At 42.7% G+C, this 17,317-nt stretch overlaps 1 protein-coding gene across 4 annotated transcripts in view; it reads right to left on the bottom strand.

Annotated features, from left to right (window-relative positions):
- znf462 (zinc finger protein 462) overlaps nt 1–17,317 on the bottom strand; it is a 53,054-nt gene that overhangs the window by 10,198 nt on the left and 25,539 nt on the right. For all 4 annotated transcript variants that reach the window (XM_037117020.1, XM_037117019.1, XM_037117022.1 and 1 more), the window contains 6 exons: nt 16,112–16,371; nt 9,993–15,208; nt 9,328–9,462; nt 5,968–6,386; nt 3,986–4,104; nt 1,169–1,366 (listed from right to left, as the gene is read on the bottom strand). In XM_037117020.1, coding sequence (XP_036972915.1) covers nt 1,169–1,366; nt 3,986–4,104; nt 5,968–6,386; nt 9,328–9,462; nt 9,993–15,208; nt 16,112–16,331 — 6,307 coding nt within the window. In that variant the 5' untranslated portion in view covers nt 16,332–16,371. The remainder of the gene's footprint in view (nt 1–1,168; nt 1,367–3,985; nt 4,105–5,967; nt 6,387–9,327; nt 9,463–9,992; nt 15,209–16,111; nt 16,372–17,317) is intronic.

Below are 17,317 nucleotides of genomic sequence, written 5' to 3'. Positions count from 1 at the left end.
TCACCAGACAGCATCCAGCAGACGTTAAAAACGTCTTTTAAAAGGTCTTAATCAATAAAATTCTTGCTTAGACAGACTGTTTTTCCTGGAGCTAATGATAAAAGTTGCTACGGAGTGAGATATCTCACTTCTTTTATTAAGAGCAACAGTAGCGTCCAGGCAGCTGGCCAGGCTCGTGTCCTGACATGGAAGCCACAGACATGTAAGAGCGGTTACTTTTTTTTTACTATCTCTCACTTCAGTCTTTCCGTCAAACTCAGCACTGACTGAGACAATAACCACGCATAAATATATCCTGCTAGCGAAGCCGACAAAGATCCATCCCCTGGTTTACACTTTTCTGAAAGTGCAAACCTTCTCTGTGCTCATTGAAAATCTGATTTTAGGAGGCAGCCTTACTAAATATTCTAGATGTATTCATACATCCTGGAATGTGGGAGAAGCAGTGGGTGTCATTTTGAGGATTTCAATGTGGGTTTTTCTTTTTTGTTTTTTCTACAAAAGCCATGTCAGACACACATTAGAGAACTGTTTGTATGCCTTAATACCTTAATGTGTGGAGGCGATCATTGCATAGTATTTTATGACAATCATTATGCTACTTGTTTTATTTTCAAGAGAATCAAGAATTATATATTAGAGCCGCAATGATTATCTGACTCACGTATTAGTGAATCAAAGGAAAACTGACAGTGATTTTGATAATGGATTTTTCAGAATAATTGTCATTTCTCTAGCACAAAGGCAGAACATTAGATGGTTTCATGCCTTTCTAATGTGAGGATTTGATGCCGTCCATTGTTTTATGATGATAGTTAAGTGAATTCTCTGGGATTTGGACAGTTGGTCCAATTAAACAAGATATACGAGCACATCTGCTCGGCTCCGGAAACATTAAAATGAGCATTTTTCACAATTTTCTCATATGTTTTAGACCGACTGAAGAGAAATTATTTTAATGATATCAATAAAATGAATCACTAATGAAGATAATTGTTGGTTTTAATCTGAAAATACAAACACATTAGATGGATTACTAGAACGTGGATGGGGTCTTTCGTATAGAAAATCATAGATATTGCTTTAATGTTCAATTGAGACTTTCCAAATCTGGCTCGACAAGCTCATCATGTGATCTTATAAATCTTTATTAAAATGACATTATTACCATCTGGGGCCAAGGGAGTCTGCTCTGTGTTACCGGCCAGCCGGGAGGGCCTGAGGGCGGCGTGAGCAGCCTGGGTCGCAGCCCGGAGTTTGGGGAGGGTTAGCGATTCACCGTGGTCTCTCAGCGAGTGCTCCTTCAGCTGGCTGATGGTCATGGAGGAGAAGGGGCACGACAAGCACTTGTATGTGTGCTGCTCGCCTGGAAATCAAAAACCACATCAGTCAGAAACTCGTGTTCAAGGCTGTATTAGAGTGAGGATCTGTGGAAGAAGAGGATTCTTTACATAAAAAAAACACAGTGATGATAAACACATCCAAACAAAGCTATTCCCCTCTGAGCCAATCTGGAATATGTCATCTTGTGCTCACTTAGTGCTCCCCTCGGACTAATTAGCATAAATCTGATAGAAAAGATGTTCAGCTGCGACGTTTATGAAAGGTCCATTAAAATTCAGATAGAAAAGACTCGAGGTATCACACATAAACACGAGCTTACATATTAATTTGGATTCTAGTTCCTGAATATACACTTTTTCTTGTTGGAAATGAGGAAGTTACAAAGTTGAAGTTGTATCTATTCTACAAAAAGGAGGCGAGTCTGGAGGGCAGGCAAAGTGTTATTGAGAAGCTTTAATGTGTAATTAGCATTTAGCTCATTAGCTAGTTTCACTGTTCCTTGTTGTTTTTCAGTGAAAATGGCACCTGAATGGTTCAGACTGGTGCAGTCAGCCAGTGAGGTCTGATTTCACCATCTCCACATAATTAAAATAAATGTGTGGTGCTGGTTGGTGAGCCATTTATGGGGCTATACTGAAGCTGGTTCTGCTACTGTTTGTTGGCAAACACTTTGGCAGAGGTGTAATGTACCCATCGGGGGGGTTTATAACATCTTGCTTCCTGTAGGTGTTGAATATTTAAGCAATATTACACGAGAGGGTGTGCTTTAACCGCCGACGTCCATAAGCATCACTGAAGTGCCAATAATGACAGTTAAGCTCACCCGCGAGTGTAATATTGTGATTACACAATGATTACCAACAAAGTAAAAGATGTTTTTAAAATGTATTCATATTGTGAGGCCATTATCTCCCAAATTAGATCTCAGTTTAGTCTAAAACTTCATCCACAGACTTGGGGAGTAACAAATTACATGTAATGAGATTAAGTAATCAGTATTCAGTATCCGTATTATTACTGAAGACACACTCTTTATCAAGCTACACATATTTACATATATTTAGAACTGAGGTAGTTAAAAAGTAGTGGGAAAGTAATCAAGCTATATCATTTTAATACTGTAATACTTATTACGCTCCTGACCACATTTTTTAACAGGTAATTCGTAACTGTATTGTAAATACATCTCTAAGTAATCTTCCCAACCTCTCGTTTGCCACTCCAGCAAGTAGGAAGACTGTTAGTGACGATCTAGCAACAGAGACGATCTCTAGTCAACCTCAGCTGACGTTAATGTTTTATTCCCAAGATGAATAAAGACTACACATGTAAGCACAAAAGCTCCAATAATCACGTTGCGACTAAGTAACGTCACATGGGTTTTTAAGATAGCAGCAACGTCGGTGTGCTGTCACACTGATTTGATCAAGTACAGAATGTCTGGTTGATCAATCAGAACTACATGTTATACATTCTCTTAACAGTGTTTCTTACATCACGTGCAATACTCTACTGCTGTTTGGAGCATTTATGGAGCAAAAATTTATACTGCTAACTACTGTTAACTATTACATACGGCAACATTAGTCAATATCATCTACTCATCTGTAGTTGTCTAGTACGTGGTACATACGTTATGTCTCCATTTCTAGTCTAGTGCACATGTTTCATAGTTATTTTGTATTTGTAAATTTTATTTTTTACTTACTTTGTATCATCTTCTTTATTCATATCTCTCTATACTGTGATCTTTCTATCCTAAAAGGAACTATAGGAACAATAATGTACCAATTTCCTCTCAGGGATCAATAAAGTACTTCTGATTTTCTGATTCCTGTAAACAACCTGATGAAATCCTGAGCAGTGGCGCCGTTAAAATCAAATCTGCTCCGAGGGGTTACGTAATTTTTAGAGAAGCAGTTTAACAGGGACACAACTTTCTGTTTGAAATAGCTTCTAGCAGGAACACGTTCGTCATGAGATGATCATTCCAAAGTATCTTTGTCTTTTTGGATTTGAAGTGAGGACACATGAGGTAAGGAACTGAGTCACCATGACGACATTTAATGATCACAGTATTCACAAAATGTACAAAACCACTCAAAACTTAAAAGGGGTTTGTTTCAATGATCACTAACATTTGTTGACTCTTAGAGCTCTACAATCAGATAGTTGAGAGCACTCAACGCCCTTTTTAAAAATAGGTCTTTCTTGTTTGCCAGTCTGATTCTTTCTTCTGCTCTATCCATGTATTGATCGCTCAGGTTACATTTACCTGGATGTCTGCGCCTTTGTCTGCTATCTGGCTCACTTAAAAACAGTGAATGATCACAGGCGAAGGATCATATCTGACTAAAGACACCTTTTTGGCATGCTGAAGGTTTTAGCCATTTGTGCTAAAATCTTAATCCAAGAATGATTCTTTTGGATGCATAATTAGGTAAATACACAGTGAATAGAGAAGCTGGTCCTACAGCTAATCCACAGGTTGCATTGTGCTGGATCAGCTAAATCAAAAGCCCAGTGTCGTTATGTGGAGGATGATAAACAGGAGGCTGCTATCCCCCCTCCCAGGAACACACTGTTAGTCATGGATACAGCTGTAAGATGTGATTTAATGTGTGTGAGTGTGTGTTTTTACCTGTGTGTGCCTTATGCAGGTGGCTCTTCAAGCGACTCACATAGGCGGATTTAAAGGGGCAGAGTTTGCACTTGAAGGGCTTGTGGTGTCCGTGGTGGGACTGCACATGTCTGTCCAGGCTGGTGATGAGACAGAACATATTAAAAAAAAGGATATGAGATAAGAGGATAAAAGATGTACAAAAAACACAGATGAATTGAGGACAACAGGATAGCAGATAAAGAGCGAAAGTGACAAGAATAGAGTGGAGGGAAGAAACAGAGAGAGCGAGATCTACTCCACAGCATCCCCTCTGATGATTTCAACAGCGGGGCTTTTCAGCAGCATCTAAAGCACTCGATTCTGTTTACCTCGCAAACAAACAGCCGCCGCACATTTCCAATGACTACAGAACAAGGAGCCGTGGGGTGAACTCATCTACCCACAATCCCCTGGCGGGAATGAGTGTGTGAGTGCCTGTGGGGACGGTGGCTGTGTTTTTAATGCCAGCCTCCTAGGTGGCATGGGAATGCGGCTTCTTTCTGGGTCAGGGCACATACAGTACAGAGGGATTACACCTGGGAGCTCAGAGGAGATGAGGACTCTCTCCCTCTCCCCCTCTCTCCGTGTCTCTGTGATGGATAAAACAAATCACACTACCAAAATGTCTGTCTCGCTGTAATGTTTGTCTTACTCTCCTAGGAGGCAGGAAGTCTTAAGAGAAGATTGAGGATTCAAAGGGCTTCTGGTAGGATAAACAGAGCAAGGTGTAAAATTGTGCTGTGTACAAAATGAGTTTAACATCCCATAGATTTGCAGAACAGCTGGTGTAAGACTGGTCAGGTATAGAAGTTACACAGTGTAAGGGAGGTTTTATACCGATCTGTCACCGAGACAAATACCATTATTTATGTGCAGCTTTTCATTAATGGCAAACTTACTGGCTAGAATGTTCAAAAAACACTTCTAGAAGTGTAAGAAAAGCTGTCAGAAACAGAGATTGGCCTTGAGAGTTATAGTCTTTAAGATCATAACAAGATCATATCCTGTTTTATCAACTATTTCCAGTTGGTATTTTTTGAGCAAATGTATTTACATTCCTCCCACTATCTAACTTTCCATTGTCTGTGGTGCGGTCTGCCATTCCTGCAGCTGTATTCAAATCACCTTCACACATGAGGGAGTAACAGGTAATGTGTTGAGTCACTGCTAACACAAAGCAAACATTTCCTATGGATGCTGCTTCAAAATAAAAGCACTCACCTGGCAAACCATGGCATGGCTGAGTAAGTGTCTGCTGTTGTATTAAACCACACTGGCTGATACTACCAGTAAGAGGACTTCATTTTAGTTTTGAAGGGACAGTTCAACCCAAAATTAAGAAAACGTATTTTACCTGCAGTGTTTTTCGTCCACCTACAATCTTTTGATGCGACGATAGACATGTCCGCCTTCTCTCTAATATAATGGAGGTTGATTGGTTTGTGGTAATTAAAGCAACAACAACAAAACAATCTATTTGAAAGCTAAGGATGACACCATCAATGTTTGCACCCCATGCTATCACACTAGCAAGCCCCTCCTCAGTAAGTCGATGCGTGCCTTCTTCTGCGTGTTGATACTTTAGACGGCTTTGGTTCGGTACAAAGAAAATAGTTCCTACATGTAAATGCTCACAACAAGGTCTGTGGATTATCTTGACTAACTGGGTCATGATTTCTGGGAAGACACACTGCTTTTGACTTTTTCAAATGTATTATTTGGTGCCATCAAGTTCCATTACACCTGATACTCTGATACCTCTGAAACTCGGCTACTCACACCAGAGCCGATCTAGATGGCTAAATAGCACTAAAAATGTGCATTTTTGATTTTAGGGTGAACTGTTCCTTTAACTGGATAGATCGACACATTATTAAAAAAAGATTATGGAACACATGTTTCTATCTTGGACACAGTATTATCTTACAGAGAGGGGACACTATTGTATCCTCCATACTCACTTGTGTCTGAAGGGGGAGACGAACTGGCAGTACTGGCAGCTGTATTTGTCCTCTCTGCTGAACAGCGCCATGGCTGAGTGGCTCCTCTCATGGGACCTCAGTCCCTGCATGGACATGAAGACTCGATCACACTGGGCACACGGGTGACCCCCTGCTGTTAACCGCTGCTTCAGTTGGTCCTCTGACACCACGGCCCTCGCTGCAGCCACGAGGGCCGCCGCCCTTCCTTCGACAGCGTCCGCTTCTGGCTCTAGCGCCTCTGCCTTAACATCATCAGCTGCTGTGGAAACCAGGGCCGGACCCATCATTGTAGCCGCGGGGCTCTCGAGGTCGTCTGCTTCAGCCGCTTCATCCTCCCGCGGGTCACCGTTAGTTAGGCTCTCTGAAGGCAGCATCAGAGGGACCTCGCTGACTTCCTGCTGCAAAACGAAGAGGAGAAGATGTTGATTAACCTTTCTGTGCCTGGTGATTTTGTCTGTAAAAGCCTTTTCCTGAAGCAGGCGCACAACACTGCAGTAAAAGATCGTAGTTAGACTTTCCATCACTGCCTGTGTGTTATTTGAAGTCAGTCACGACCAGAGTGATGCTGAAGTGTGTGCACCTGCACGTTGACAGACTAGTATATCATCCTTCATTTTAAAATAGCACTCCTGTAAGAAGTACCCCTCTATCTGTACTTTACCCCTCTATCTGTACTTTAGCAGAATACAGTTACCTGTTTTTTTGGTATTCTAAGTATGTAATCCCATTACATGCATTCTATTCCTCTCAAAGCCTGTTTGTAGATTATATCCTCACATGTTGTGTGTTACTCTCCAGTTCCTGTCTTTGTTTGTTTTCCCACCCGGTTGTCCTGCTCACCTGTGTGCCATTAGTTAATCATTCCTGTGTATTTAAGATTCACTCCTTGTTGGATCATCTGTGTTTCTCTGTCCTGTCTTCCCATGGTGTCTCTATTCGCTGATATGTTCCCAGTTTTGTCCCTGTGACTTTTCGTGGTTTGTCTCTAGATTTTGTATTACTCTTTAGTTTCCTGGACTTTACTTTGCCTGCCTTTTTGCTGCCTGGACTTTGGATTTTGCATCGTGGATTTTGGACTTTGGATCTCAACATCATTTTAATAAAGCTTGCATTTAGTTTTTCAACCTGCCTGTCAGGGTCCTTTTTTGACAAAGTATCACAAAGACAATAGGTAACAATTTGTTTGGATGGTCGATTGTTAATACCAGCTTAACAGCAGGATTGCTACCTGCTCAATAAGGGAATCATTTCGAGTCTGGAAACTCTAACCCTTTTGTCCAAGATCAGGAAACCCACACAGCACATAAAGACCAGTTTCAAACATCTGTCTGACAACACTGCTTCTATCAGATCAAGTCACAGCCCTCTCACTCACCCTCTGTTCCTGCAGCTGATTACATTATGCTTGAGTACAGAATATCTAAAGGTGGGTATATCATTGACCTGAATGCCTTTCTATTATCTTGAAATATTTGTCAGAAACAGCCAGAACATGAGCCTTGCATGAGGGCAAAATTAAAATGTTTCTGGTCCAAGAAGTCCAGTACAGATAGGCTTTAACAGTATCCTTAGGCCAGCTCCACTCCTGACCTGACACACTGCTGTCTGCCGGTATTTACTGACACACAACTCTTGCCTGACATTGAGTTAATTGCAATATCAAAATGGAATGTGACAGAAAAATTCGAGTCCAACTCCCTTGAATCTCCCCAGGAGCTTTTCTACATATCTTCTCCAACTCTCTTCCATCTTTTAACTGTAATGCAATAAAAATCCATCTTAACAAAATCAATCGCCCACTCCTATCTTTATACCAGACCACAAGCATCTATTTGGAGTGTTTAATATTCTTTGTCTGCTGCTACCAGAGTTGTTCCATTATGAACTGCTGCTGATGCTAAATCACCCCGAAAAGAAACAACAGATAAAGAGCTAAAACAGATTCACACAGTTTTGTTTTGCATTCTGCCAACTGCAAAGCAAAACTCCTCCATGTATTTCTTCTTCTCCCCTCCGTCTCCAGGCTGGTTTCTGCAGCCGTCACAAGTGGACGGACAATCACCATGACTTCTTTACTGCCCCGAGGAAGCTCATTCTTTCTTTGGAAGGACCTGACCCTGCACTTCATGCAGCCATAAATAAGATGTGGCATTCACAGACCCAACCTTGCCATCCAGTCTGCCCTGGCTGAACTGTCAGCCTGTGCTTCATCCAACTGTATTAGAAACCATTGCAGCAACTGTGCTCACGATACTATAAAAAGCAACACTCTGCAATGTGTAAAACATACAGTTCATTCCAACTGTTGTATCATCAATATCATTGTGTTGTAGCCCATGACTGCTCGCAACCTAAGTGCCATTAGCGACACAGGTTAACATTTTATCCCACATACTCAAGATACCAAGTCAAAGTCGCCCCCGAAGTACTCCCTTTATTTTAGCAGACCTCAGCTGCCAAAGTGAATCACTCCCCGTGGCCTCAAACCATCTCATCTTAAATACATAAAAGACAGACTGAGTGTCTGACGGAAGAACCAGGCCTCCATTTGGGTGAGGCGTTGGATCCTCAGGCCTGTTCCCCTCACTGGCAGCCTCAGTGGAATACTAATGTTCGAATGGTTACCCGCCGCTGCCCTAAAAGTTATGGCTCACCACTCTGTCCTCCACTCACCCTCCTCCCCCCTCCACAGCGATGGGACAGCGTTGCTTGTTTTCTCTGGGGGAAACTGACAGACTGTCTACCCAGAAGCCTCAGTCAGTAATAAACAGAATGGGAAGCAGAATCCCAGTCCAGTAAAACAGATCAGTGTGGAGCGAGGAGGATGAGAGTTAGATTACAAGACAGTAACACATGGGACAGACAAAGTGGGTCTTTTAAGGGTTGTTTAAAAAAAAAAAAAAAAAAAATCTATAATGTTGTTATCACTTTTGCTTAATCCCTGGAGTAGAGCTGTTGTAGCTGCACTATTTGTTAAAGGAATAGTGTGACATTTTGGGGAAATGGAATTATGCTCTGACAATATACTAAAATTCATACACCAAATATCAGGCTACAGCAAGCATATTAGCCTAGCAAAGAGAGAAAACACCTTAAAGGGTGAACTTTTTTTTTTTTTTTTTCAGTTTTTAGTCTTTAGAATGTAAAAACGCTGTGTTTTAATTCACTCATACCCAACATTTGTGGACTCAGGGTTTCATTAACATGAATCAATATATTTAACATTGACATATCATTAATATCAAAGTATTTTAAATGTGATATAACTAATTCGCAGCTGAATAAGCTAAATAATACAATAGCACTGAAGACATGTAAAATAAATCCAACTCATTTTACCTTGACGTGTCCTTCCTTGACCTCTCCATACTGGACATGCTTCCGAAGGTGGTTGCAGATGGCCCGGATGGTGGGGTGCACCTCTACGCAGAAGTTACACCTGAATCCTATAGGAGCTTTATTTACAAGGCTTTCCTGTATATGGAAAGAGAAGGAGAAAAAGGAAGCAGGTTTAGCTATTTGACAACAAGCTATATAAGATATATGTAACCGAAACAAATGATGTATTTGCCACAGTCAGAAGATACTATTATTTCTAGAAATTGACCTTTTCTGTCGATGAAGATAGATCGTTACTGTTCTCAAATTAGATCAATGGTATTTTAATGATCATATTATGAAACTAATAATAACATCTCACTATCATGCATGGTTACGTGTTCCTGGTGACTTTGAAGGGGTCATTTGAAATACATAATTATCTCCGTAATTCCATTTAAGCAGGATCGGACTACTTCGGGTACAACTGCAAGAACTGTCATGTTAGGATCAATTAACAACACTCTCAGTGATATGATATGTCTCTATGAGTTGTCAAAAGACCTAAACAAGACAAAACATCTTAAGTATGATAGACAGTGGCACTTTGTGAGTACAGCATCAGTAGATTGAGAGTGTGCTCTCAGATATTAATGAAAAAAATAAGGACTTGTATCTCCACTCACCTTTTCAGTTTTGTTCTCTGGTAGTTCTGCAGGCTTGTGTTTGCTGAGCAGCTGCCTCCTCCTCTCCTGCCTCATGGCCCTCTTCTGAAACTCCTCATTGTGGTTCAACAGATGTTTAGCCAGGATTGGGAGAGCCAGGAACTTGAGCTCACAGTGGGAACACTGGTACAACTCAGAGTCTTCATCCCTGGGACCGGGCGCTACCAAAAAGTCCCTCTTCAAGTCGTTGCTGTGGTGGTCGTTGTAGTGCATAGAGAGCAGCTCGCCCGTGTTGAAGGACAACCGGAAGCATTTTAGACACTTGAATGGCAGCCACTCATTATCTGCGTCCTGCTCGGGCTCGAGTGGAACCTCCAGGATCTCCTTGTCTTCCTCTACCATCTCACTGCAAGCAGTCTTCTCAGGTTCTTTGGCATAGATAACAGTAAAGTAGCGACCAAGCTTGCTGGCATGCTGCTTCTTGGGGAAGACACCTGGGTGGCGTTTAATGTAGTGTGAGACTATGCTCTTCCTGCTGAAGGCCTGGAATGCGCAAAGAGAGCACCGTCGTCTCTCCACAGCCAAACGCAAGTCTTCACTCATTTCTGAATTTTCCGCTTCTGGTGGCGGGGACGCCACCACTTTGGTAGGCTTTTCAGCCATAGTCTTGGAAGCAGCCAGGCAGTGTGTATAATAAGCATCGATGTCATGCCGCTTCTGGTAGTGTGCTGCCAGGCCTTTGCGTATAGGGTTTGTATACGAACACAGAGCACATTTGAAGACGTTGTTTTTGCCCTCAGGCTGAGCGCGGACATTGTTGTGCTTGATGCGGTAGTGGCGAGCGATGCCTTTCCTGGTGGAGCAGAAGTATTTGCAGAGCTGACACTTGAATATAGCATGTTTGCCTGTCTTATTGATGGGTAACTGGGAGAGGGCAAGGTCCAATTCACTGACCTCCTGGACTTTTGCTGCACTTGATATGTTACTAGCACTGCATTCAGCTACTGGCTCTGTGTCCCTACCGGGGGAGAAAGTTGTCACAGAGGCAGCAAACATATCCGAGGCCGACTGATTGTGATATTTCTCATAATGGATTTTAAGTTTCTCCAGTGTCCCATGTGTGTACGGGCACATTTTGCATCTGTACGCACCATAGCCCTGCCTTTGAGTTTTGCACTTGTCATCTCCCTCATTTAAGTCAGCGATTTGCTCTATATCGTCTGCAAAGTCTTCTGCAGTGACTTTCACAAGCGGGTGTCTTTTCTGATAGTGAGTCAGGACGCCGTGGATGCGGGAGTTGACATACGGACAGTGACGACATTTATACACCGAACTGGGGTTGATGTCTGCCTCTTGTGCAAAATCTGCCGCTTTAACTTTCATGCCCGGGTGCTTCTTCCCGTAGTGAGTGAGGAGACCGTGGAGGCTGTTGTACTCGGACAGACATACAGTACACTGATAAGGATTGTTGGAGATGGAAAGACGTGGATGGGAAGGGTGGGGGTTGCTTTCTTGAGGCGGGGTGGCAATGATCAGTGCTCCGTCATCTTCAACAGAATTGAAAGACAAGTGTTCTTTGACAACCTGCTGCTGGATCTTTTCAACTGAGCCGTTTCCTTTGATTATATCCAAAAGCACAGATTCATCCCCTTTAATGGCCCATGGGTGCACTGCCTGGTAGTGACTGGTGATGTCCCATATTGTACAGGCCTCAAAAGCACAGTCTCTGCATTTGTAATGCTTAGTTTCTATATTGCCCCCTTGTTGGGTGGTCTCCGGCCCAGCCCACAGCTTGCTAGCCATGTATGTGTAGTCGACGTTGTGCTCGGGATGGCGTCTTTGGTAATGGAGCAGCAGGCCTTGGGGTTCAGCATGGGAGTAAATGCACCACTCACAATGGTAACCAGCCTCCAGAATGCCATCTTGGTAAGCCCAGTGTAAAATAGTCATGGCTGTGGCTTTCACAGTGGGGTGCACTTTCTTCAGGTGCTTCTTCAGGGCATAGACATAAGGGGATGTGTAGGAACAGTGTCTGCACTTAAGGGAACGCAAGGACGTAGAGTTTTCAGGTTCCGGAGGGGCCGGGATCATGGCAGAGGAGACACTACTTGACTGAACCTGTTGAGCACGCTCGCGCTGACTCCGGACAACAGCAGTGTGACGACGTACGAGGTCAGCGTTGGCCTTGGTTTCCCTGTGCTTCTTCTGGTAATGAATGAGAACTCCTTTAACAGTCCGGTTTCCGTAATCACAGTGCTGACAAAAGAACAACTCGTCCTCACTTTTCTCACCGCTTCCTGGTTTTGGGCTTGAGTTGTTGGATCCATCGTGTCCGTTGTTTTGAAATTGCTTCAAAAACTGTTTTGGAGTCGCAATTTGCAATTCATCCATCAATTTCATCAAACCAGGGGTGGGGGCGCCATGTTTGATATATTTTGCAGTTACTTTTACTTCTGGATGTCTCTTCTGGTAATGGACCAACACGCCAACAACAGATCTGTTGCTGTACACACAGTGTTTACAGTAGTACATCTCCTCATCAGATCCATAAAGTGCTGCGCTCTGCTGTTTCGGAGGCGTAGCCGCACTTAGATTATAAGATGAGTTTGCGACAGATGGTGATTGATCCACTGACACCACCTTCATGTTTTTCTGTATACGGAAATAGGATGCCTTTTGCTCTGGGTGTTTCTTCTGATAGTGGACCAAAACAGAGTGCATGTTGGGGCTAGCAAAAGAACACACATCGCAATCATAGACGACAACATTACCACCCGTAGATTCTTTGAGAGGGTCTGCTTCAGCACTGGCTTCAGGGGTCTTGGAGACAGTTTTCGGCACTGGACTCGAGGAGGACCTTGGGGTCGACGAGGCTGAGTTAAAAGTTTTGGGGCCGGAGTTTAATATTTCCCTCAGGGTTTGTGATTCACCCGTCTTTTGGGACTGCTCCACAACATAGCTGGAGAAGATCATAGCATTGTTGATTTTCACCTCCGGATGCATTCTTTGGTAATGAGGCATTAGGCTCCTGACGTTGGGGCTTGTGTACGAACAGAAGCGGCACATGTATACCAGATTTGGCTGGTTGAAGTTGAGCACGTTGCTCGCTTCAGGGTGGTGATCCATGTAGTGTTGGTGAAGATCGTTGTAATTGCTGTATTCTATGTAGCACTCCAAGCAGCGGAAGACCGCGCTCTGGTCCTCCGGGTCCAGGATGTACTTAAAGCTGAACTTGATGTAAGGGTGCATCCTCTGGTAATGTGTGCTGACGCTACGAGCTGACTTGTTGTGGTAATCACAGTGTTTACAGTAGAAACGTGTCATTCCTGGTTCCTCTGAATAATCAGCGTTCTCTTGGCTTGTGCCGTCACTGGGATCAGCAGAGATGTTCTCACTATCGTCTGAGAGAGTCAAGGATATTGGGATGTTTCGAGGTTTTGACTTAGGGTTGCTTTTTCTTTTCCCTATCCTGCCTCCCTCGGGAGGGATCACTGACTCTCTTGGATGAAGCTGCTGGCTGTTATAAGCGAAGACAGCATTCTTATTATCATGTTCTCGATCCTCATTATCAGCACCTGCGTGATTTTCTCCTGCATCTTCGTCATCCATGTCATCTAGGTTTATGATCATGTCCTGCTGGCTTTGGCTTATCTTACTTTGAAGGTTACTGGCAATTTCATCAATTCTAGTTCTCTTCTTAACTGAGGATAAATCCAAAGGCAAGTCATTAATGGACTTCCTGGCTCTTTTCCCTGTAACTAAGGACTTTTTGGTGGCAAGTCCTAAAATGGAGGTCTGGGTTTTTTGTAGAAAGATCGGAGAAGCGTCCACTTCGGAGTCCTGCTGGTCAGTCAGCTGGCTTTCAAAGACAGTTGGATCTAGGTCATCACAGTAGGAATGCTTATGCTGCTGGTGCACCCTCAGACCTTTCAGAGTGGTGGTGGAGAAGCTGCAGAGCGTGCAGCGGTGAGGGTTCTGCTGGTCGTTCGATGTGCTGGTTATCCTTTTTCCATTGACTTTGGAGCTGACATTACCCCCATTGACTGGCTCCGCAGCATCATTCAGGGGATCCGGGCTGTCACTTGTTAGGTCCATGGTCTCTACATCTGAGGAGCTGTGGCTCTTTTTGTGCGTGCCGAGTTTGAGAGGGCTGGTGCAAATAAACGGGCATTCATCACATTTATACACTGTGGTTTTACCAGAGAGGTGGATGTTTTCAATGTGGCGGGAGATGCTCCGCCTGTGCATGGTGAGGAAGGAGCAGAAGGGGCACTGAAAACGGTTCATGTACTTCCTAAACGGTATTCCTTTAGTCTCCAGTAATTTATTATCGTCGTCGGTTAAAAGCTGCTTTGCATCTGCTGACAGCGTCCCAGTATAGCTGGGATCATCTATATCACCCAGCTCTTCTTCATCATCATCATCATCCTCTAAGCTGCTCCTAGAATCTTCCTCATTGAGTAAGTTGGCATCAATGTCTGTGACACTGTTGGAGACATCGGATGAAGCGAACCTCTTGGACAAAATCGAGGAACCTGTACTATTGGGTGTAACGGCACTTATCTGTGCATATTGGAAGGATGAGAGCTCTGGGACTGAATTCTCCAACGTGCTTTCTGCTGGTTTGGCTCCTGAATCTTCATTCCCAGAGAGACTCATCTTTGATCTAGTCGGGCTTTGGGAAGCGGAGGGAGAATCTGGTTTGGGTGAGCTTGCACTTGCCTCTCCTTCCAGCTCTGCAATGCAGGAAACTATCTTGACCTTGTCGCTGTGTTCTTTCACCACGTGATTGGTCCAGCTGTCCTTCTGGTCAGTCTGATAGTCGCACCATTCACAGGCAAATGTTCCCTTCATGAGTCCGCTGGCTGAGTCAGATTCCTCTCCAGTCTCGGTGGAAGGATCTCCAGTGCTCTCTGAGGGGACTTTGTTATGATACATTAGCTGATGTTTAATTATCCTTGCTTTGCGTGGAGACTTGTATGTGCAATACTGACAGGAATACACTTTTGAATGGTCGTTGTGCATGATAACAGTGTAGCTGGGCTGCTTAGCTGTCTGTGAGGAGATACTTGCATCCGAATCTTCCTCTACAACGTTATGCACTTTTTTGGTGTGGTTTCTTAAGAATGATTTCGATCTGAAGTAACGGACACAGAACTTGCACTGGTAAAACGGCAGATGTGTTTCGGTGGTCTGCTTTTGTGTTGCTGGGGTGGAACAGTCAGTAGAGTTGGGGCCTAAAAAAGAAGAAGAGAGAGTGTGTGAGATGTCTAGGGAACTCTTGTAAATTAGTAACATTTTGCTGCCATTGTTTAGTCAAATAGTGTCCAAACTTTTTCGCTAGTAGGGTCAAAACTAAAATTAATTGTGGGCCAGCACCAAAATCAAGCACCTACTGACGTTTGTTAAGATGGCAAATGGTATGAGGATCACAACTTCCCTCATGGGTTAACTCTGACAATGTTACACATTAAAGTGTGTTTACAGAGGACTAGTATAAAACCCCTTTTTGGCTCTGAGGAAAGCTGCATGTAATCTCATGAATTGCCTCCACTGATGTTGCTCAGGGGTTAACGTGCATTGTGGGTAATGTAGGCAGCAGAGAATAAAAAAGGTGATACCTCTGGTTCGGCTGTATTGATTTTGAAAATTTGTTTTTAAATTGCCTGTAATGAGTCCAACAGTGTTATAGCAGTGCAATGTTTGACCAGTGGACTGCTTTTCAAAACCTGGTACCTGCTGGGTGACATTGCTGAAGGCGTTTTTTTCAGATTACGTGCAGTTTCCTCTGAAGCCACAAAAGGATTCATTACTTTTTTCATAGATGCAGCAGATCTGTAAACACACTTTAATGTGTAAAATTGGTGAAGCTGCCCTTTAGGGAACTAACTCACTAACAAAATAACACAATAACATAATAATGAATAATCCATGTTTAAAGAGCAGTTTACCTTACAAAAATCTGCCAGCCCAGATTTAGATTCTCAATAAAACCAGCAACAGCGCATTATATTTTTATGCTCCTTAATAAAATAAACAATCATCCTGCTATAAAGAGTTCCTCGAAACAGAAAAAAATAAGTGTTTCCTAATCCTCAACAAATTAACTGTAACATCTGAATTAATGTGGTTGGGCCTACTCGTTCCAGCTTTAGAAGGCGTGTAATCCTTGTCATCCCTGTCATCCTTATCCTGGCAGTCCTCCTCTTCCTCCTCATCTTCATCCTCGTCTTTCAGAGAGTCAGACTCATCCGCATCTGCAGGCTGCAGGAAAGCAGTGTGCACTTCCTGAATGTGGGTCTTCAAGTCGTCATATGACTCGGCACGGAAGTCACAGCCATCACACTGCAATACCTCCATCACTAAAAAGAGGGAGCACTCCCTGGAAAATCAGGGAAACCTACAGAGAAAAGAGAGAGAAAGAAAAGTCATGAAGAATCATTTTTCCAAAGAATAGAAAGTAGAATACATGTCATGTTAAGGACTAATTCATTGTAAGGTTTCTTATTCAGTGTAATGAAAATAAAATAAAAGCTTTGTAATGATCAAGCATGATTAACAATGGCAATTCCTGCTGTGAACAGAGAATCATCAAGCAGTCGAAACACATTTCCAAGTAAGTCAATGGCCAGAAAAAAGACGTAATGCTTTCAAAAGTTCATGGGTTTTTGCTCAATTGATACGGAGCCTCTTCAAGTTGCATTTGCAAAGAATATGTACTGTTTGTCGTCTTCATATATTATTTTACTGCCAGAATTAAAGGAGACCTATTGTGCTTTTTTTCTTTTCCTCAGTATGTTACACAGGTACATTTAAATGGTATTGAAATTCAACAAGTCTGAAGTCTGCACCAACAAGAGCTCCTCTCTCCTACAGAAAACACTGCTCCTGAAATTCCTTGTCAGTAGTCCCGCCTTTAATTCCATGACATCTTGACACCACACTATATCACGGTCACACATTTGCATAATTTTTGCCTAGATTCATGGAAAAGTGAATTCAGTGCTGCTAAATTGAACTGCATGAGAAAATGGATGTATGTTTTTTTTCAATTCAAGCATGTAAACCTAATGCTGTAAGAACCCAAAATAAATGAACCTGAAAATGTAATACGTTTTCAAATGATCAATATTGAATTGTATTATATGTGAAAGTGACACACAAGCATGAGTCTAAAAATATGACTCAAATATGTCACTAAAATACAAACAAACCACAAAAATTAGCAAAAATTAAAACAATCTTATTCTCAAAAACTGAATACAGAAGACACATTTGTCCATTTATTCAAAGAAACAAATCTGTATTGTCTCATGATTAAAAACCAAATGAATAACAAGTCACAA

The sequence above is a fragment of the Acanthopagrus latus genome, chromosome 12 (assembly GCF_904848185.1).
Source record: "Acanthopagrus latus isolate v.2019 chromosome 12, fAcaLat1.1, whole genome shotgun sequence".
In the NCBI taxonomy this organism is placed as follows: Eukaryota; Metazoa; Chordata; class Actinopteri; order Spariformes; family Sparidae; genus Acanthopagrus; species Acanthopagrus latus.
This window is presented reverse-complemented; position numbering and strand designations above follow the sequence as displayed.